The 22,921-nt window shown below is 42.3% G+C and overlaps 1 protein-coding gene across 1 annotated transcript in view; it reads right to left on the bottom strand.

The window, feature by feature from the left end:
* Positions 1-21,611, bottom strand: part of prmt9 (protein arginine methyltransferase 9) — a 37,070-nt gene extending 15,459 nt beyond the window's left edge. Inside the window, exons 1-5 of the mRNA XM_078406038.1 lie at positions 21,340-21,611; positions 17,759-17,907; positions 16,501-16,737; positions 8,171-8,338; positions 6,482-6,584 (exon numbers count right to left, since the gene is read on the bottom strand). Of these exons, the coding sequence (XP_078262164.1) occupies positions 6,482-6,584; positions 8,171-8,338; positions 16,501-16,737; positions 17,759-17,907; positions 21,340-21,525 (843 nt within the window). The 5' untranslated portion in view covers positions 21,526-21,611. The remainder of the gene's footprint in view (positions 1-6,481; positions 6,585-8,170; positions 8,339-16,500; positions 16,738-17,758; positions 17,908-21,339) is intronic.
* Positions 21,612-22,921: the final 1,310 nt, after the last annotated feature.

Here is a 22,921-nt window from a genome sequence, read left to right as displayed (position 1 = left end):
GGGAGGGAGGGAGGGAGGGAGGGAGGGAGGGAGGGAGGGAGGGAGGGAGGGAGGGAGGGAGGGAGGGTGAGGGAGGGAGGGTGAGGGAGGGAGGGTGAGGGAGGGAGGGTGAGGGAGGGAGGGAGGGTGAGGGAGGGAGGGTGTGGGAGAGGGGAAGAGGTGGGAGGGGAGGGGGAGGGGGTGCTGCACCAATGCAGGAGAGGTTTGGGCCAAGATTATAAATCCCCAAGATTTAATAAATTAGAACAATGAAAATAATTTCAAGTGGACCTTCTCTGCTGAAAATAGGGGATTTAACTTAAACATGTTGTCTTATCCACTCAATGCAAGTCAACAGTATGATTTTGCATAAAATATCTCAGATTAGCAGCAAGGAGAAACGGAAAAAAACAGAAACGATCTGCTTGGATTGTGGTTAAAGAACTTGATGACAGAATATCCATTTTCCGCCCAATATTTCCTTTATTTAGCTTAGGAAAGTGTCCTTTATCCAGCACATGAAGCCCCACAGCTTAAGAAGGACAAAGAAAAATCCATCCCACTCGGAAATTCACTGAGTAAATCCAAACATTCACTAAAACAATTTGTCTCATTGGCAAATCTCAACCTTCAAAACACTTAACATGCAAGACTAAAAATTAGTTCCATTAACTCTCATTTCGTGCCAGATAAAATCATGACACTTTTGTTTGCAATTCGCTTAATATGCAGCTGAGCATCAGTTGCACACCTCACTCACGAACGGTGTCTGCACTTTTCTTGCCATACCAGCATACCTTGGTGTGTAAACTTTAATGAACAGACAATGCAGTTGATAGTGCAGGACTACATTATTGCATTTTTGTCTTTTTGAAAGGACACTTTGAAGAGAATTAGGGGACAACTTTAGAATTCATGGCAGCATGTCAAACACCTTTCACAGATTGTGCTGAAACTCTAGTGCTTTTCTACCATATAGCTGCTGAGATACTCTTTCTAGGGATGCCTGTGGTGGCACAACTGGTGGCACTCCAGTAGCAATCTTTGGTACAGCAGGGACATCAATACTTCAGCACATTTCGGAACCCATGTGTGTTCAGAATAGAAAAACAGAAAATAAGCATTAAAAATATTTAGGTTTTCAGTAAAAGTTTACATACCGAGAGCCTTTTTTGTTTCATTATTTTAAATGTGGGGTTTGATTTTCTAAGTGTTGTGTCGCAACATCTCCTGCATGGATGCAGCGTGGCTGCTGATAAACTGCATCTTTTTGTTCTTAATCCACAGAGATCTCCTTGTTGAGCCTCAAGAAGCTCAAGGGCATCAGTTTCAAATAGCTGTCTAAGTCCAATGGAGAGTAGAGTGGAATTCCCTGCTGTGGAGCACGTGAGTGTATTGCCTGAAAGGTGGGGGTGGGGGGGGGTAGAAGGTGACTCGATATCTTCCTTTGAGGGGACTGAGTAGACAAATGGTCTAATAATCTGCTGGCATTCTGACCATTCCACTCTCCACACCCAGAATTGATCCAATTCCTTCACACAGGTATCTGGTCCCCATGAAAAAAACCGAAACAGGAAATAACTGTAAACTGACACAGCAGCAAATGTTGTAACGGCATCCACTGATGATCGACAAAGTGGGTGTATGAAACATTAATAAGCATAACTGGCAGAATGTCTAACACGCTTGCGCCGGGAATGGTTTTGGGCTTTGAGGTTCTTCTGCCTAAGAGACACCAGATGGTTTCTTCCAAATGGGTCAGATGCTACACCTGTAAGGGACCCTTTCATTGGCCACTAGTGGAAGTTTGACATCTGCGTGATGGTTACAAGAATGTAGAGTAATACAATATTAATGGTAGCAATAGTGGATAGTCACAAGTTATATGTTTTTGAGAGACTAAAGAGAACTAAGGATTTTGAAGTCTGTTGGCTTACAGTTTACATTCGTCTTGCAAGATCATGAAACCTCTGGCATAGCTCCATTGTGCAAAGATCCTCATTCCTGGAGACTAATGCTGCTGCATTTTGCTTCTCTCTTCAAATGGTGGCCAGCTTGCTCCCCTGTGCATAATACCTCCCTCATAGCCTTTGCTTCAGTGGGTAAGATTTCAATATCATTTTGATTGAATAAATTAACTTTCTTTCTCTTTTTCTTGCACGATTGTTGATGCCCTTGTATGATTGCTAAAAAATGTTTCCAGCTGGGCCATATTGGGCGAGGCCCCATCTGCAACCCTACAGTTATATTTTATTGGATGATTCTGGGTTTATTGGATGATTTGTTTTTAATATAAATTTAGCCAATTTCATAATTTCTTGCAAGGAATCCAATTGACTAATCATGCCATACGTCACCAAACAAAAGTGTGAAAGCCAATTTCTTGACATTGGTATTATATACACACATACAGAGTGCCATTATTAAAAAATCTTATGAAAACAAATGATCTATCATAAACCTTAATTTATTTCTGGTCAGTCAGCTGCCTGACATTGCAGTTTAAGAATCTTCATGCCATACTTGTATTGTAAAATTTGTATGTCTGATAGAAGTTCAACCTACAGACATACTTAATGAATACCAGAGAGTTTTGATATAAGTTAGCCATAGGCTTGGGGATTCTCCAAGTACTCAACCACAGTACTGTTCAAGTTCAAACAATTAGAGAACGGGCAAACTACTGCATGGTTGCCAGGTTATAGAAAATATAAAGGAGGGAATTTGTGCTTGGAGTCAGTATATGTAGGCGAGGTACTAAACAAGTACTTAGCATCTGTTTTCACCAAGGAAAAGGACATGGAGGACAATGAGATCCCTGTGGAGTGGAATTCTTTGCCACAGAAGGCTGCGGAGGCCAAGTCAATGGATGTTTTTAAGGCAGAGATAGATAGATTTGATTAGTGCGAGTGTCAGGGGTTATGGGGAGAAGGGAGGAGAATGGGATTAGGATGGAGAGATAGATCAGCCATGATTGAATGCTGGAGTAGACTTGATGGGCCAAATGTCCTAATTCTGCTTCTATCTCTTAGGACCTTACTTAATACTGATAAGCAAGGTTAGTTTGAGATTAAGTAGTGGGGTTGGGGTTTGAAGAGTATTAAGCTGGATAAATCTCCAGGTTGATGAGATCTATCCCAGGTTATTGAGAGAGTCTAGAAAGGAGATTGTGGGAGTCTTGACAGGGATCGTTGTGTCTTCTCTAACCACAGGCGAGGTACCAGAGGACGGGAGAGTAACTAATGCTGTTCCCTTGTTTAAGAAGTGAATTATAGGCAATTGAGCCTCACATCGGCAGACTAACTACTGATTACTACGTAGCCACATACCCACCAACTAACCATTTCTAACTCATTTCTGACCATCAGATTCAATTCTTTCCTCTAGTGCTATCTGATGGATTTGCACATTTCCTCTAACGCCACATGGATTTCCACTGACTGTTCAGATTTACTCTCATTACCCAAAGGGATGTAGGATGGCAGACTGAGTGGGCACTGTAAATTGCTCCAAGTTTGAAGACGAGTGGTAGAATCTGGAAGGAGTTGATGGGAATGGTACTGGATGATCGATGATCATCATATACTCAGTGGGCCCAAAGATCTGTTTCCATGCTGCAGGACTCCTGCCATGTTTCCGGAATCTCCCCATCTTTAGATTAGTGAGCAGCCTCTGTCATTTAGTGATCCAGATCTATCAAGGCCTTTCGACATAAATAAGTGGCTGAATGGCAGAAGACATTGAGTGAGCTGATTGAGCATCCAGAATTTTCCAGGATCTCTTGGTCAATCCGAGACGCTGGGGGGTCGAGAAATCAGCAAATTTGGTGAACTTTGCTTGGTAACATGATATCAGCCAAAACGTCCGTGGTAGTTTGTTTGAACAAGTAAATATAGTGAGAAGCGAATTCAACTTTAAAAAAATTAAGAATTTTCAGGCTCGTGCTTCCTCCCAAAAGGTTGATGCAGAAACCCAGTGCCATTTATCAGCTGTATCCTTTTTCACACCGTCTGATCCAAATCCAAAGCCCAAAGGACACACCGGAGTTGTCATCAAGGATTTGCATGCAATCCCCAGTGAAATTAAGGAGGTAACATCACTAATACATGCAAGGAATGATCATGTAAACTTAAAATACTTGCTAAGCAATAATGTGCGCTACAGGATTGGCCTGTTGTACTTGGCTAAAGTATTATTAAATCACAGCCCAAAGCCTAATTGGATGTTGGGTTGTGGCAGGTGGAGTGGGGGGGTTTATAAGAAGTTTCCTTGTGGTTAAGCACACTCCTAAGACAACATGTCTGGTGATCAAAACTAATGCAACCCTTTCCTAATTGGTTTATTAATTTGGTTCTTGAACTGGGCAGGCCCAGAACGACAGTGACATAATTAAAAAGAAAACACTTGCCTTTATGCCAAGTGTTAAAGTCCTCTGGATGTGCTAACACACTCTGCAATTAAGTACTTTCTTGTATCAAATGACATACAGGAAACAATTTGTAAGATCAACGTCTGACAAATTACAACACAAAATCATGTCAGATGGTCAAAGGCTAGGTCAAAGTATATTTTAAGGAGCAGCTTAAGAGGGAAGAGAGATAAAGAATGTTAGACTTTGGAGTCTTGAAGGCAATAGCAAAGAAGATGGCATAAAGGCTCAGAACTGAATGAGTGCAAAGGCCCAAGAAACATAATTGGAGACTCCACATGCTGGCTGAATACACAATTAAATAATATCTCTGATGTGATGTCGGATCAGGGAAGCGATTCTCCTCAATGGAGTCCGTTGAGTTAGTGTAGTGGCATACTGTGTCACTTACAGTGTTTTGGCATCAGCATTTGTGGCAGTCAGTGGCACAGTGGAAATCCAACAGCCGTTTCTTTTAGAACTGTTGCCCGCAGCCAGGATGATTCACCCTAGCTTTCAAGAGTCCATCATCCAAAGGTGCAAACTAGTTAACCGTGTAATCCAGTTCATACACAAGGGGGCAAAACACAAAGTGCTGGAGTAACTCAGTAAGTCAGACAGCATCTCTGGAGAAATGGATACACAACATTTGGGTCGGGACCCTTCTGCAAACGGACTTCTGACTCAAAACATCACCTATTCGTGTCCTCCACAGATACTACCTCAATTGCTGAGTTACTCCACCACTTTGTGTTTTGCACAAGATACCATCTATGATTACTGGTTTCTTCATACACACGAGGAATTTAGCAAAGGGACTACGTTTGTACCGAGATACTGTGAAAAACTGTGTGTGCTGTCCAGTAAAATCATATTATACACGCGTATAATCCAGCTAAACACAATTACAACAGATAGTGCAATGAGAAAAATACCAGAGTGCTGAATATAGTGTTACAGCATTGTAGCTCTACAGTTACAGTAAGAAAGTACAAGATTCGCAATGAGGTAGGTTGGAAGATCAGTGCTATACCCTAACTTACCGGAGAACCTTTCAGTTATCTGATAACAGTGGGGAAGAAACAGTTCCTGAATCTAGTGGTACACACTTTCGAGCTGGTGGTACACACAACTGGTGCTCCTAGCTGTCCATGGTGCAGGTCAGTGTTACAGAAAACATCAATACGTATTGGCTTTTTCCTGGAACACTGGCCTTAGTTTTTCAATTGAACATCTGTGGCTGCCAGTTTCCTTTGACTTTCAAGATAGCTGCCCATGATAATGCTAGGGCATGCAGTTCACCATTTCTGATTCCAATTTAGTTTAGTTTAGTTTGAGCCCGAGCCTCAACACCATTGCACATCGCCATCCGAGAGACTGTGATGGGATAACACCATCATCCATCTCCTGCAGGAATGTGTGTTTGCCAAGAGAGTGTGGAAATAATTGCAGTGGTCTTTTTCAAGATCAACCTGAACAGCTGTATAACAAGGAATCTGTGTTACAGGGACACATGCGGACAAACATCAATTGTGGCTGGAGGAAGATCAACCTGATAAAAGACAGCATGGTCTTCCGAAATTTGCTGGTCTTCCACAGTGCAAAGTGATGTCCATAATCAAAAGCTGCAAACCAACACATTACAAGGTTTCGGGTTATGTGTGGTGGGATGCTTAGTGCAGCTATTGCAATGGTTCTGTGGGGAAAACCACAATTTTGATTCATCCTACCATTGGATACAGAGCTGAGCCCCGTGTGAAAGACTCTCCAATATTTCACAAATGGAATGATTGGTACAGAAAAAATTGAAACCATGTAGACATGATGTAAATATTGTAAACAAATGTATTATTATACTAAGCATAGTGAATGACAAAGGAATGTACCCTATTGTGCTATCATGAATTTTATAAACCTGTATTTAAAGTTATCAGAAAAGCTTGAGACACTACATATTTCACCACCATTAATTACATTGTATTTAAAATATAAATTCTTAACTGAAAAGAGTAAATGAATAAGAGACTGAACATCATATTGGAATTCTATCTCTAATGCTCAAATAGAATGGTCACAATTGTGTAAAACACATACCTTTGGTGGCAGAAGAAGATATTTCCATGCATGTATCAAACTCTCCACAATTCCTTCACCAAACAGCCCAGCATCAACAGTCTCTGTGACAACAAGCGACACCCTGAGGACAACATTGGAAGCTTTGAACTTATTCAGAAATTAAATGGGACCAATAATAAAATGATATACGATCACATTTCACTGTCAAAGTCAAAGTCAATTTTATTGTCAATCCTCAGCCAGTTTACACAGACAGAAAATCGAAATACCGTTTCCCACAATCCCGAGGAACAAAGTGCATAAAACTAAGTTAAAATTAAAAAGGCACAGCAAACAACAATCAACATAAAATATAAAATATAAAATATAGTCACTTCAAATGCGTTAAAAAAAATTTTTTTTAAAGTGTCTGGTGCTGGATGTGCGTGTGTGTGGGGTGTTAAAGTCCAGGTCCAATAGGGGCAGGGGAGAGAGGAGGAAGGGAGGGGAGAGAGTTCAGTATCCTGACAGCCTGGTGGAAAAAACTGTTCTTTAGTCGGGTGGTGCTTGACCTCAGGCTGCGAAACCTTCTCCCTGAAGGCAGGAGGGTGAAGAGGCTGTTGGAGGGGTGGAAGGGGTCACCCACAATGCTAAAAGTATTGCTAGAAGACTGCACTAAAAGTAATGAAAGCATAAAATTAGCCTGCAGGCCTGTATGTAGATATTGTGATTAACAGTCTCTACACAGTTAACTGTGATGAACTGTATCCGAAGAAGGGTCTCGACCAAAAACGTCACCCATTCCATCTCCAGAAATGCTGCTTGTTCCGGGGGCAAAATGTGAGCCAGAACAGCAGTCATGGCACCGGAACGTGCGGTGAATGAAGAAAGGCTCGCTGATGGACCTTGCGAGTCTGGAGTAGCATTGGAAGCCGGGCCAGGGATGGGTCAGCAGGTCATTCCATTCACATTCAGTTTACATTTATATTTTGATTTATTTAGGTTTCTGGCAGTCCATGGTGCTTCAGAGACATGGGAGGGGTGTCATTAGCGGCCAGGGTTGTATTGTCGTTTCATTATCACGTGACCTCCGAAAAACCGATAATCCAGAAAGGTTCTGGAACCGAGGGCACTGGAAAATCAGTGTTCAACCTGTGTTTCAGTCATTTGGCAGTTTGGTCAATTCAAAGTGTAGGAATTAAGTTATTCGGGACACGAAGCATATGAATCAAGAATTACATATAATAGGGAGAAATACCTTCCCTTCTATCTGCCCATAAATAAATAGAATATAACATGTCCCATTAGGCAAATAACTCGAGACATAAAACATTTTTAAAAAATGACCTTTTTAAAGTCCATCTCGACCGCGGCTCAGAGAAACTCTTAATCCTATATATTACTCCTGTTCCTCAAACTAATTTAAGTCAAATAATTGTCTAAGCTTCTTTATTGTTAATCTACCTCTATTATAATTACTATATATAATGAAAAGAAAAGCATTATGTAAACTATAAAATAGATGAAGAAATGCCAAGTGCACACAGAAAATTGAAAACATAATTTGTAATTTTTGAAATACAAATCCTTGAAGAATGAAGCCTTAATAATTTTTTGAACAAAGTTGCAGGTCCTCACTAAAGAAATGCCTGACATTTTGCCTGTGGTATGAAATTATAAATTTATAATTTTCAACAAAATATTTTGTTAGATTGTAACCAAACACACCTGCTGGGGAGGTCTTTGGGAATTTGAACATCCAGTGATTTCATGTGCAGAATCTTGATCTCATCGGCCATTTGATTCGAAGCGACCACTTCACAGGCAAGTTCATACATAGTCTTGGACAGTTCACAAGCATACACTTGACAAGCCCCAGCCTTTTTTGAAAACATACTGAATTATGGAGAAGATAAACAAGTGAAAACAATAGAAGAAAAGGTATGGCTGAAAAACTTTATTTAATTGTCTTTAATTTATCATCTGATAAAACTGGCGGTTGACAAATATATTCTTCAACACCAGCCTTGTGACCGACAATCAGAATGTATTTCAGGGATGCAGATTACATTTTTGGTTTTTAATATAATGCCCTCTATCAATCTGTTTTTTAAAAATCTTTACTAATTTATGAACAATTAATGAATATTTAGATCGTCAATCAGACCTTTATAAAATTCTTATGCATTGCCAATGTTGTACCATGTGTCAGTCAAATGTCTGTGCTGGTATTAAACTTAAATCTGCATGTACTTTCCCTCAAAAACACAATTCAGACTGGAAAATAGCACACTGAAGAAGGGTCTCGACCCGAAATGTCACTCATTCCTTCTCTCCCGAGATGCTGCCTGACCTGCTGAGTTACTCCAGCATTTTGTGAATAAATGGAAAATAGCACTGACGTCCAACATGCAAAAGCCAAGTTAATTGGGGACTGTTAATAGATTCACATTGGTATTCATTATATTAACTTTATTTCTTAGAGGATGCAGATGATCCCAGTACTAAGAGAATGACATCAGATTTCTCAATATTTACTTGGACGAAATATGCGTTCAAAGATGAAGTCATGATAGCGAAGGCTGTTTAAGGATACAATGGGACATAGATCAGCTGGAAAATTGAGCAGAGTGATGACAGATGGAATTGAATCCAAGCAAGTGTGAGGTAATGCACTTGGGAAAGGTCAAATTCTGGCAAGACATATAGAATACATAGCAGGGACCCAAGGAACATTTTTATAAAGGGTGATGGGGTGCAAGTCCAAAGCTCCTCAAAAGTGGGGCAACAACATAGGTGGATAGGGAGATGAAACCCGCATTTGGTACGCTTACCTTCATATACCAAGGCAGCGAGTATAAAAGTTGGAACGCCATGTTGCAGCTGTACAAGACATTGATAAGACTACTCTTTTAGAGTATTTTGTACGTTACTGGTCGCCAAACTACAGGAAGGGTGTGGTAACTATCACAAAATAGTTTTGAAGAGATTCACCAAGATGTTGAAACAAGGAACTGCAGATGCTGGTTTACAAAAAAAGACCAACGTACTGGAGTAACTTAGCATCCGTAGAGAACATGGATAGGTGACATTTTAGGTCAGGACCGTTCTTCAGACTGATTGTGGGGGAGGAAGAGAGAAAGCTGGAAGAGGGGAGGGGCAGGATAAAGTGAGATGTAAAGAGAAGTGTTTTTCATTTCTGGACTTTGTCCAACCATCTGCCCATCAATGTTCTTGTCTATGTTCACCTATTACCTGCCATGCTTTGTCCTGACCTTCCTCACTTCCAGTTTTCTTCCCCCCCATCCCCCACACTATAATCAGTCTGAACAAGGGTCCCGATCGGAAACGTCACCTATCCATGTTCTCGAGATGCTGTCTAGCCTGCTGAGTTACTCTAATTCTTTATCTCTTTTTTCACCAAGATGTTGCATGGTTGTTGTTAAAAGGAGAGATTGAATAGGCTGGGTTTATTCTTGCTAGAACAAAGGAAACTAAGGAGCACAGGTAAGATAGATAATCAGACTCGTTTCCCCAGACCAAGGGAGTCCAAAACTAGAGGGCACAGGTTTAAGGTGTGAAGGGAAAAATGTATAGATCTGATGGGTACCTTCTTCCTACAGAGGGTGGTGAATGTTTGAAACAAGCTACCTGCAATGGGAACTTTCCGAATTTTCCAGTGACTTATTTTCCAATTGCCATTACTACACAGGAAGTGGGAGTGATCTTACGCGGACCCAACAGAACAGATCTTCGAGTCATTATTTCCAGTCTAATTGGTTGTTTATTGAAGTAGTTGTACAAACAAGGAGATGAACATGCCAGGCTTACTTTATGCCGCATACAAGTTGTAGCTGGCTGCTCTTCCCAGGCCTGTCCAGTCTCGTTGGTCTGTCCAGGTCTGGTGAGAACTGTATGCTCTCCCTCCCTGGTCTGTCACTTCCTGTCCTTTCTGCCCATATATATACACCATCCTGTGCATCTAATGACCGCCCCCAAGTGTCCAGAATAATACTACAAAATATATCTAGACAAAATAATATATGCCAACAGTAGCTAGCCTAAACATAAATGGCTCCTACACTACCAAAGGAGATAGTGGAAGCAGGCACAATTACTATATTTAGAAGTAATTTGGACAGGCACTTGGATAGCCACAATTGAGTAAATAGAAAACAAAACAGTTGAGAGCTATCGCACCCAGCTAGATAGTGTTTAAACAAGAACAAAAATCATGGAAACACGATGTAGCCAATCCCAAGGTTACAAAAGGGAACCCTACCCAAGAACAATTTGTAACCCAAAATTTTTTTGTAAGTCAGAAATGAATAAAAACAGCATGATGGAGAGAATCACAGAAACAGCTATACCAGAAGAGCGAGCGAGCGAGCAGGCGCAGGAAGAGCAAGTAAGTTTGCTCAGCACTCCCAGCTCACCGGCCCCCAATTGTTGGGGCTTGGGAACGCAGGGAAAGAACATGTGGGAATGTTCCACATGTTCCCACCCAGCTGAGGACACCTGCATCTCCATGAATTCCACAGGTCATAGAATCATGCAGCATGGAAACAGGCCCTTCGACCCAACCTTCCCACGCCGGCAAACATGCCCCATTTACACTAGTCCCGCCTGCCTGTGTTTGGCCTATAAACCTTTCCGTTCCATTTACCTGTCCAAGTATGTCTTAAACCTTGTGATAGTACCTGCCTCAACTATCTCCTCTGGCAATTCGAACCTACCATCTTTTGTGTGTAAAAAAAGTTGCCTCTCATTTTCCTATCAAATCTCCCCCCACCTATGTTAAACATTATGTTACGATCCTCCTGGACTCCAAGGAATAGTCCTAGCCTGCTTAACCTCTCACAATCACTCAGGCCCTCGAGTCCTGGCAACATCCTTGTATATCTTCTCTGCTCCTTTTCAGCTTACCAATATCTTTCCTAACAGGGTGACCAAAACTGAACACAATATTCAAAATGTGACCTCACCAATGTCTTGTACAACTGTAACATGACCTCCAAACTTCTATACTCAATACTCTGACTGATGCCCATGTGCCAGAAGCTTTCTTGACCACGGTATCTACCTACAACGTATCTATCTGCCACTTTCAAGGAACTGTATACCTGCACACCTAGATCCCTCTACTCTACAACACTCCCCAGAGCCCTGCCATTCATTGTGGAAATACCTGCTCCATGCCAAAAAAAATCACCTGTAACCTTGCGGCAGCATGCAAATCCGCCCCTATTCAGATCTCCAAATAAGCTGCACAGTGGCTCAAACCACTGATTGCTGCCAAACATTTCACCACCACCTGGTCAGCATTCAGCTACATAATCAAGCTGCAACCACACTAGCGAACTCCAAATAACTTGATTCGCCTCACAGCCTCACCGGTGAAGCTCTACTCTAAAGTTAGAGAAACATAACTGATTTCAAAAAATTGTTTAAAAAGTAATCCATTTTTTTAAATTAAGCTGAAAAATCAAGACTTTTGTAACCTAACAACTGCTTGTCTCAGAGTTGAATTGCTATCATTTTTCACTCAGACTCCTCCTTTGGTTTGCGCCAACAACCAACTATTAATTTTGTGTCTTGATTGATCTCAAATAATTTATTTGCTATTTCTAGTACCTCACCCTTTCTGGGGCAGTACATGTAGGCTCCACCAAACATTTTTACTCAGTGTAAGGAATGTGTAACCACAGGATAGAAGACGTTCAACTCAGATATACCTCCAATAGTTACCCACTCCACTCCATACCTCCCTCCTACAGCAGCTTTTGTTGCTTTGCCTAGTCTCATGGTCTCATCTTTCATTCTTCCTACAGACCTTGGAAGACCTCCAGCAAAATTGTCATGAACAAGTCTTCCTTTTCTCTCTTGGGGACCTCCATACACAGCTGACTATTTTTGAAATTATATTTTAATGATGGATTTTAATTTTAGTGATGGATATCACCAAATATCTTATTGCAGAATACTATTGCATGCAATGAAAGACAAAACAGATTTTTTCTGGTTATGACTGGAGCTGAGAAATTCTAACCAACACACATGCTCACTGGGAACTCAATTGAGAGGGCATGAATTACTTGGGGCACTTACAACTGGGATGTTCTGAAATCAGACCCAATTCTTTTTAACGTGAGTTACCCTGTTATTATATAAACAAAGCTCTAAATGTTAAACTGCCAGAATCCAATTGCACAGACATGCATAATTTTAAAAAAACAAGCATAATAGTTTTTGTTTATAGTAGTCAATACATGATTAGCCCAATCAAATAATGAAAAACAAGACTGGTGGTTAATGGCTTTAATTTGACAGCTTCTTGTCTGCTCACAAGAAAAAAAAATTATAAAAATAAACTATTCATAAAAGCATGACCTTTCCTTAAAAAAGTCTCTCTCACTTCTTTTCCTGAGTACATAGTTCACTTTGATTTTATTAACAATGCTAAACAATCAGTTCGGAAAAGGTTGTATAATTAAATTTGGGTGGATACTTCTTAACCAAGAACCTATTAAAGAAGGCGCACTTTGCTTAACACAGTATTATTTGGGGATCTGTTACTGAATTTCTTTAAAAATATATAGCATATTTTGAGGAGGCTCTGGTTTTATTATATTACACTATAGGACCTATCGAGAAGCAAATCTCTAAATGGATGACACCATATGCATTTGAAATATACTGATAAACATACTTTCCCAAAATTACCTCGGTAATAAACATCTCTTCTACGCAACTACACCTGTGCAAGTATTGTACTTCCAAGAACCCAGAGATTCAATATCAGTTCGAGTCTACGTTCAACAGCAGCTCAATACTTTTAAAACATTCATAACTCTACCAGTCACATCATGCTTTAATTATTAAAACAGTGCAAATACTCCTTCCCATCCACAACCAACACTACTTGTTTTGTTATTTTGTCATTCTCTGACCGTAATAAAAACACTGTCATCTTTGGGAGTTTCCAAATCAAGCTACAGAAAAGCCTGAACTTTGAAAATTTCCATTTATCTGTTACATGGTATGCATCATTCCGTCCACGTGTACATCCACCTACCAGCCATGTTGTGGTACAGCCAGCCTAAAAGTGTGTTTTCTGAACATAGTCAATCAAACTTACATACAAGATAACTGAGGAGTTAGAGAGCATTATGTATGTTCTGAGAAACTAAATTAAATCAAATATCTTATCTCAACAGAACACAAACAAGCTTGCGGCACCAAAGGGTAGGATAGGTCGTATATTTTGGGAACTATTTGAGCATCTTATCATACAAACTATACATTTCTTCAGCTCTCCTTCCTGGATACACTGTTTAAACAATTTCTGCAAGACCAAATGGGAGAACCCTTCCTGTCTCTCACAGTTTCCCTTCATTACTTCATGGAAATTCCTGAAACCAGCATCTGATTCATTTCTCAGAACAACACCATAGTCAAGTTCCTCTCAATCTATCGAGGGACTATGTAATTGTTTAAATTGGAAAAGGGGGGGGGGGGGGGGATTGGAGAGAGAAGGAAAGCAATTTTTTTTTCTCTGTTCTTATTTTTCTTTCCTTAACTCTCCTCACATTTGCAATTTTCAAATAGCCTATGCACTTATGAAAACCCCAAACAATTGATTCATAAACTGCTTTCAAACATCGTTCCTGTCATGGCAAAAGGGCTCCAGAATTTCTTACATGATCCCATAAAACTCTAGAAATTACTGACAATGTCTGTGATTGGGTGCATACCAAATTATCAACATAATAATTATTTTAATGGTTAGAGATAGAAGGGGGGGGAAATTGAACATGATAATACTGCAAAATCTAGGAAAAATATTTTAAAAGATGGTTATCTGAAATTTTTACATTAAATATTGCATTGTGAACACTGCAATATGTCCAGAGAAAAACAGAGAAGCTGTTCTTTGAACATGCATTGAGCATTGTTGGATTAATACAGGAGGCCGAAAATTAAAGCTCTGAATGATAATAGACAAAAAATAGACAAAAAAAAGTGATAGGCATCCAGGAGGTCAGGCTATCCATTGCAGACTGAATAAAGGTGTTCAGCAAAGGAAACCCAATCCGAATTTGGTTTCTCCGTTGCAGAGGAAACCACACAAAGGGTACTGAATGCAATACCCTAACTTGAAAGATAAAAGGGAATCTCTGGTTCACCTGAAAGGATTGTTTGGGTCCCTGGATGGTGGGAAGGAAGGAGGAAAAAGTCATGGATACATGGGAAAACATCACAAAAAGGGAAGTGGTTGGTGAAGATGCAAAGTGGACTGGGGAGTTAGATGGAATGGTCCCTGCAGGATGTTGAAAGTTGATGGTGAACTCTATTTTAGTTTAGTTTAGATATACAGCACAGAAACAGGCTCTTCGGCCCACCGAGTCTGCATCGACCAGCTATCCCCGAACACTAACGTTATCCTACACAGAAGGGACAATTTACAATTATACTAAGCCAATTAACCTACCAACCTGTACGCCTTTGGAGTGTAGGAGGAAACCGTAGAAAACCTACGCATGTCACGAGAAGAACGTACAAACTCCGTACAGACAAGCACCCATAATCAGGATCGAACCTGGGTCTGGGTCTGGGGCGGTGTAAGGCAGCAACTCTACCACTGTGCCACCGTGCCCGTCTTGCCAATGTAAACTGAAGTCCCCATGTTCATTTGTGCCTGCTGCTCTGAACACAATCTGATGTGCTGATTGCCCTTCCGACATTTATCATATCATATATCTACAGCCGGAAACAGGCCTTTTTCGGCCCTCCAAGTCCGTGCCGCCCAGTGATCCCCGTACATTAACACTATCCTACACCCACTAGGGACAATTTTTACATTTACCCAGCCAATTAACCTACATACCTGTACATCTTTGGAGTGTGGGAGGAAACCGAAGATCTCGGAGAAAACCCACGCAGGTCACGGGGAGAACGTACAAACTCCTTACAGTGCAGCACCCGTAGTCAGGATCGAACCTGAGTCTCCGGCGCTGCATTCGCTGTAAAGCAGCAACTCTACCGCTGCGCTACCGTGCCGCCCATTTTGCCCACACTTCTCTTGCCTTTGCCCCTTGCTTTCATCCTGCCATGACATCTTTCATTTGCGTTATTCTCAAGAAGAATTCTCTGTTCTATACGCAGTTTTGCTCACATTCAGAGATACAACTGAAACACATTTGCAAATGTATTTGAAATGGCTCTCCGAAGGTGAAGGCATCAGTGGAAGTAAAGTACAGAGGAGACAGCAAGGAGAATGAGCTTCTGGTAATGGCAACATTGAGATTAGTATCCTGGAAGTGGGGAGAACAGGATTTTAGATGCAATGAAAACTTGTAAATATGCCTATGCATGTGGCTACCTTCCAAACATTCTGACATTAAGATCCTACATTAATCTGCAGCTACCAGCATATTCTTTTAATAATGATAAATTTTCAAGAACCATAATTATGTATCGTTTCCAAACTTAACAAGGGGCCACAGTTTGAGAATAAGGGGTAGGCCATTTAGAACGGAGATGAGGAAGAACTTTTTCAGTCAGAGGGTGGTGAAGGTGTGGAATTCTCTGCCTCAGAAGGCAGTGGAGGCCAGTTCGTTGGATGCTTTCAAGAGAGAGCTGGATAGAGCTCTTAAGGATAGCGGAGTGAGGGGGTATGGGGAGAAGGCAGGAACGGGGTACTGATTGATAGTGATCAGCCATGATCGCATTGAATGGCGGTGCTGGCTCGAAGGGCTGAATGGCCTACTCCTGCACCTATTGTCTATTGTCTATTAACAGTAATAATATATTATTTATATAACTTAATCTTTAATATTGTTCACCTAAAATAATCAGCCTGTATTGGAAAAAAATATGCACAGAGGTAAAACTACAGATATTATCATAGACAATTTTGAGATATGATTTTAAACAAAAACATTTTTGCACTTGACTCCTCCAAATTCCATCTTCATAAAACATACATAAACACACACATGTACAATGATACTCTACGTTTCTTTCTTTCTCTTTCCAGGAAAAAAAATTCAACAGACCTGAGAATGCCAGTTCCTGTTCCAATATCCAGCACAGACATGCAGCCAGATTGCACAGCTTCCCGAATTGCTCTCTGATAGGCAATATTCCTCTTTTTATCATTCAGCATTAAAAAATGCCACCGCTCCACCAACCAGTTGGCAACACGATAAAAATTCTCCCTTGCATCTGCACAGTTGGGATTGAGCTTGATGGCTTTGTGGAAATAGCCAGCAGCTTCATCTCGGAATCCCATGCTAAACATTTTGCAGAAAAGAGAGTCCAAATTTAAAGTTAATTTTTTTACACAATAACTGAAGTATAAATTACTCTCCCCCCCCCCCCCCATTAAGAACATTATAATTCAAATTAACAAGAACAATTGTATGTAACAATAACAAAGCTGTAGCTTGATGATACTGATCAGCAATCGGTATAATCAGCAGCAGAATGGCCTTTTCAGTTTTGTTGTTGGTTACTGGAAGTGATATGTTTAGAGATGCAAATAATATGCACACTGGTTGTTGCACTTAGTACCAAGTTCAAAGAGTTATTTTTCTCCTAAAACTTGTTTGCTTATAATAGGTTTTTAATAAATTGGCTATGCAACAATACTTGGTTAAGAAGGAAGCCAGGACCAAGGGCTTTTACTGGGACATGATTGCAGATGCAGAAATCCAAAACTAAAACAAACTGCTGGAGGAACATCTATCAGGACAGAGGGATATTTGCTGTTTCGGGTCAAGACGATCCATCTCCCGACTTTTATTAGGGGAGCCATCAACATTTAAAAATTACTTTTAAAATGTGATCATCTGTTCACTTTACATTTGGCAGAATTTTATCTTAAAGGTTTGAGATCAATAATTTGAGTAAATAGTTTGAGATCAAGTCTGATGATGCACCCTTTAATTTTAATGTACTTCCAATAAGTGGCTAGCACCAACAAAGCCAGGGTTTAATGTCTATATCTAATTGCCCTTATAAAAGGTGATAGCGAACTATGATTGTAAATCACTGCATTCAAAATGATGAGGCTGCTTCCAGGATTCCATGCTAAGTTATTGGTATTGATTTATTTTGTCACATCTACTGAGATACAGTAGATTGTAAGGATTGGATTGAGGTACATGGGAATAACACATAGAGGAACCAAGTTCACAAATAAAAAATTATACTTGTCTAGGACGAAGGGGCGAGGAACAGTAAGAGATATTAAGGAGGCAACTTACACTTTAATATTACAATCAAATTTTACTGGAGAATAGTTGCACAAACCTAAATAAATGTTCCCCCATACTGTTCCAAATGACTTCATTATTGGGGTAGAGCTCCAACGCCTGTTCATAGCAGTCAAATATATCCTGAATTCGACTTAAGGAATTAAGTTCTTCTGCCCATTTAAAGAGAGTATTTTGAAATGATTCCTGTAATTTCAGAGACAAAGATAACTCAGTCTAATGCATCAAGATTTTTTGTTTAAAATCTAATTCTGAGGAGTACTAGCACATCTTAAAAATGCGGGAGGTGATATAAGATTCTTCTTTTTATCTTGACTTTTGCTCAACAACTTTACTTCATTGTCAAACAAAGGATTGCCAATGCTTAAAAACAGAAAATGATGGAAATAGTCAGCAGGTCTCTTAACTAACATTGGACACCTGGAGTATTGCAATTGGGAGCCCGATTTCTGCATGTGTTTCTGCAATGCAAACATTCTGCAGGAATTGAGGATGGCACCAACTGACTCTATGAGGAACCTTTTTACAACATTCTTTTCGGGCTAACAGCAGGAGTCCTGTCAACCAACACCACCAAATATGGCTTCACTCTTCCCTGTCAGTGATCAGCAATGCCTCTCTCAGACCCGGACAACTGCATTCCCCGGCATTCGTGTTACTGGAACCCATTCTCCCAGGTATCAAATTTCCATGTGCCTGGCTTTGTCACGCTTCCCCTGAACTCACTTGATCTCTGTACCTTCCCTTTAATATGAAGGGCACTGTCTCAGTATTTTAGAGTCAGAGAATAAATTGCAAATAATTTTAAACAATCCTACCTTCAGAGCCGATAGCCAAATCTTTACAAACACTCACCTGCAAACTGAATTGCGCAACGCTGGTTTTTTTTAAAGATTGATAGGAATTTCCATAAATATTTGAAAAGGTTAATAAAGTAAGCATTGGTCTTATAAACAGCAAACAGACATAGGAATTAATAATGAAAGATGACAGATGAATTAAACATGTATTTTTCATCATTCTTCACAAAAGAAAAATCCAAGTAATGCCCCAGAAATAGCTCTAAATTAGGAATTGGAAGGGAGGGAGACACTCAGGAAAATTATAATCACCAGAGAGGTAGTACTAAGTGAATTTCTGGAGCTGCAGGCTATCAAGTCTCTGGGTCCTAATGGACTGCATCCTAGGGTCTTAGAAAAAGTGGTTAGTGGGATGTAGACATGTGAACTGTAAATGCTGGTTTACCAAAAAAAAGGCATAAAGTGCGAGAGTAATTCAGCAGGTCAGGCAGCACCTCTGGAGAACATGAAGATGTGCTGTTTTAGTGTCGGGACCCTTGAAGGGCAGGACAAAGCCTGGCGAGTGAAAAGTGGATATAGGTGACCGGAGTTTTTATAAGCAGATGGTTGGACAAAGGGCAGAGATAAGACCAAAAATATGACTGGATAGAAAAGGTGGGAATTGTGAAGCCAGAGGAAGGAATACAAGTGGAAGAGGAGGGTGAAGAAGTGAAATGGGTGCAAGTCCAGGTGGGGCACAGAGAAGGGGTGGAGGTGGGGGGTCTGTTGTTTGTAGATTAGTTACCCAAAATTGGATCATTCAGTGCTCATACCTTTAGCTTGTAAGCTACCCTAGCAGAATATGAGGTCGTTTTCCTCCAGCTTACATGTGACCTTCCTCTGGCAATGGTGGAGGCCCAGAACAGAAAATCAGTATGGGAATTGGAGGGGGAGTTAAAATAGTTAGCAACTGGGTGATCCAGCAGGCCCTGGTGGACCAAGCACAAGTTTGGGTGAAATGGTCAACAAGTCTACACTTGGTCTTACCAAAGTTTAAAAGGCCACATTGGGAACATCAAATGCAAAAGATGAGGTGAGTGAGTTATGGTCACGTCAACCTGTATCTCACCTGGAAGGATTGCTGGGATCCTTGGATGGATGCGAGGGAGGATGTATAGGGACATGTGTTATATTTCTGACAGTTACAGGTGAAACTAGCCTAGAAGGGGGTGGTGTGACTGCAAAGGAACGAGTAAGCCAAGGAGTTGCACAGGGACCAGTCTCTGCGAAAGACAGAATGGGGTGGAGATGGGAAGATGTGACTGGCAGTGGGATAATACTGAAGGTGGCAGAAATGCCAGAGAATAATGTGTTGGAAGCAGAGGCTGGTGGGTTGAAAGGTAAGTGGCAGGGGAGCTCTATTCTTGCTCCGTCTGGGGAGCGGGGAAGCGAGAGCAAAACTACGGACACAGAGGGTATGGGGGTGCGGGATCCATCTATAACAGCAGGGGGGAAACCTCATTGATTTCTTGAGATAGTTGTTTTGTTGGTTTTACTTTTCCAAATAAAATAAAAAGTTTGAGTAATTAAAAGCACCAAAAACATTACCTCCTTACATTGGAAGCATCATTCTGAATAAATCTGAAATGTGGCATAAAAAATGATTTTGAAACAAGCACATGTTCCCTGACAAACAACCTTAAAGTAAGGAAATCCATAAACACCTAGCACTATATACTGAAGTTTGAGATAGAGTGACTAGACTTGAGTACACCTACATTGGTTCACTGAAAAAAAAAAGCCTTTTGCCTTTCCTTCATTGATTATATTTCTATTTCAAAAATAAACTTTATTTGTCATAATATATACAGGAAAGATGATACCATCAGGAAATATTCTTTACATTCATAGTATCATCATGTCATTCATTGCGTTATTAAACCAAGACATTCTATTTACATTCATGTGGCTTCTTTGAACAATAGACCCTTTCAGAGTGTTTCAGAGGGGAAACAAGGAACTGCAGATGCTGGTTTACACAAAAAGGAACAAAATGCTGGAGTGGTTGAACTCAGTGGTGCAAGCAGGATTTCTGGAGAATATGGATAGGTGACATTTCGTGTGGGGATCCTTCTTCAGACAAGCGGTCCACTTCTCTTAGAATTAAAGGGCCTTCTTTTAGGAAGGAGACGTGGAGAAATTTCTTTAGTCAGAGGGTAGTGAATCTATGGAATTCTTTGCCACAGAAGGCTGTGGAGGCCGTCAGAGGATATTTTTAAGGCCGAGATAGATAGACTGAATGACTGATGTTGTTAATACCATCTGAGAGGAGGTAGTGAAGGCTTGTTAACTTCAGTTGATCTAAACAGAATGACGTTAGATCTAAACAGAATGACGTTAGATCTAAACAGAATTAAAAAGGCTTGTTAACTACAGTTGATCTAAACAGAATTACGTTAGATCTAAACAGAATTACGTTAGATCTAAACAGAATTAAAAAAAGGCTTGTTAACTACAGTTGATCTAAACAGCACAGACAAAAAACATTTTGTTCAGAGGGCTACCTCTGCAAACTTGTTAGACTTAAGGCCAAGCCTTCTATGGCTCAAATGAAAGCTTTGAGTTAGCTCTTTCTCATTGATATATTTTCATTGTATTTAATTAATGCATGAAAAAAAATGCAAGTGGCTTGAGGCACATGTCAGTGAGTCTTCCCTGTTTTTGAATTGGGGCTGGTTCAAATCTTTCGTGCATTGATTGGAGTTTCTATTCCTCGGTGTAAACCAGGGTCTGCAGCTCCTCCCTCCACACTCGGGCCGGGTCGGGCCGGGCCGCTCACCCTGATGATGTCCTTCAGCTCCGGCGCCAGTTTGAGCAGCAGCAGGTAGTGGGCGAAGGCCGTGCCGTGATCCCCGCTCTCCAGGTAATCCTGGGCGCTCTGCAACGAGCGGTAAACCAGCCGCACCCGCCCGCGGCTCCCGCTCCCGCTGCGGCCCCGACGGCCGGGTCTCCGGGGGGCCGACATGAGGACGGACGGACGGACGGACGGAGATGCGGACAGCGGCGACGACGGCGGCGACAGCGGCTCCGGGGGAGCAGCAACGGAAGCGCTGCACGCCCGCCCGCCCGCACACCGCGCCGTGGAAAACAGTGGCTCTGCACAACAGTTCCCACCGCCCGTCGGCAAAACATTATTAACCCCCCCCCCTTCCCCCTCCACACCCCCTTCCCCCTCCACACACCCCCCTTCCTCTTCCCCCCCACACCCCCCCTTCCTCTTCCCCCCCACACCCCCTTCCCCCCCACACCCCCTTCCCCCCCACACCCCCTTCCCCCCCCACACCCCTCTTCCCCCTCCACACCCCCTTCCCCCTCCACACCCCACTTCCCCCTCCATACACCCTTCCCCCTCCACACCCCCTTCCCCCCCACACCCCCTTCCCCCCCCACACCCCTCTTCCCCCTCCACACCCCCTTCCCCCTCCACACCCCACTTCCCCCTCCATACACCCTTCCCCCTCCACACCCCCTTCCCCCCCACACCCCCTTCCCCCCCACACCCCCTTCCCCCCCCCACACCCCTCTTCCCCCTCCACACCCCCTTCCCCCTCCACACCCCACTTCCCCCTCCATACACCCTTCCCCCTCCACACCCCCCTTCCCCCTCCACACCCCCTTCTCCCTCCACACACACCTTTACCGCCCTTCCAGACCTCCTCCCCTACTTTTCCCGCTCCGCACTCCCCTCCAGGCCTCAACACCCCCATTCCCACCGCCAGTCAGCAAAACACGTCACCCTTTCTGAATGCTCCCCTCCACACCCCCTTCCCTTTCACACACACACACACCCTTCCACCCCACCCCACCCCCCCTCCACACCCTTCCACCCCCCCCTCCACACCCTTCCACCCCCCCCTCCACACCCTTCCACCCCCCTTCCACACCCTTCCACCCCCCCCCCCCCCCCCCGCTCCATACCCCCTTCCACCCCCTCCTCCTCCTCCCCCTCCTCCTCCTCCCCCTCCTCCTCCTCCCCCTCCTCCTCCTCCCCCTCCTCCTCCTCCCCCTCCTCCTCCTCCCCCTCCTCCTCCTCCCCCTCCTCCTCCTCCCCTCCACACCCCAACACCCCCGTTCCCACCACCAGTCAGCAAAACACTCAACCCCCTCTCAACGCTCCCCTCCACACCCCTACCCAAAATCTCAATGCCTCTACACCCCTCAATGCCCCCACTCTCCCTCCCCCTTCTCAACACTGTTCCACATACACCCCCACCCCTTCCCCCACACCCTCTCCCTCCCATAATCAAACTCCCTTGCCCCATCTGCCCTCTGCACACATGCATTTGCAGTTTACTAACCAGCAGTTTATATACTCTGGCTGTGGAGGTTCCTTTTTGTGTATTCTGATGTTCAGTTGATGA

Source organism: Rhinoraja longicauda, chromosome 1 (genome assembly GCF_053455715.1).
Source record: "Rhinoraja longicauda isolate Sanriku21f chromosome 1, sRhiLon1.1, whole genome shotgun sequence".
Classification (NCBI taxonomy): Eukaryota; Metazoa; Chordata; class Chondrichthyes; order Rajiformes; family Arhynchobatidae; genus Rhinoraja; species Rhinoraja longicauda.
This window is presented reverse-complemented; position numbering and strand designations above follow the sequence as displayed.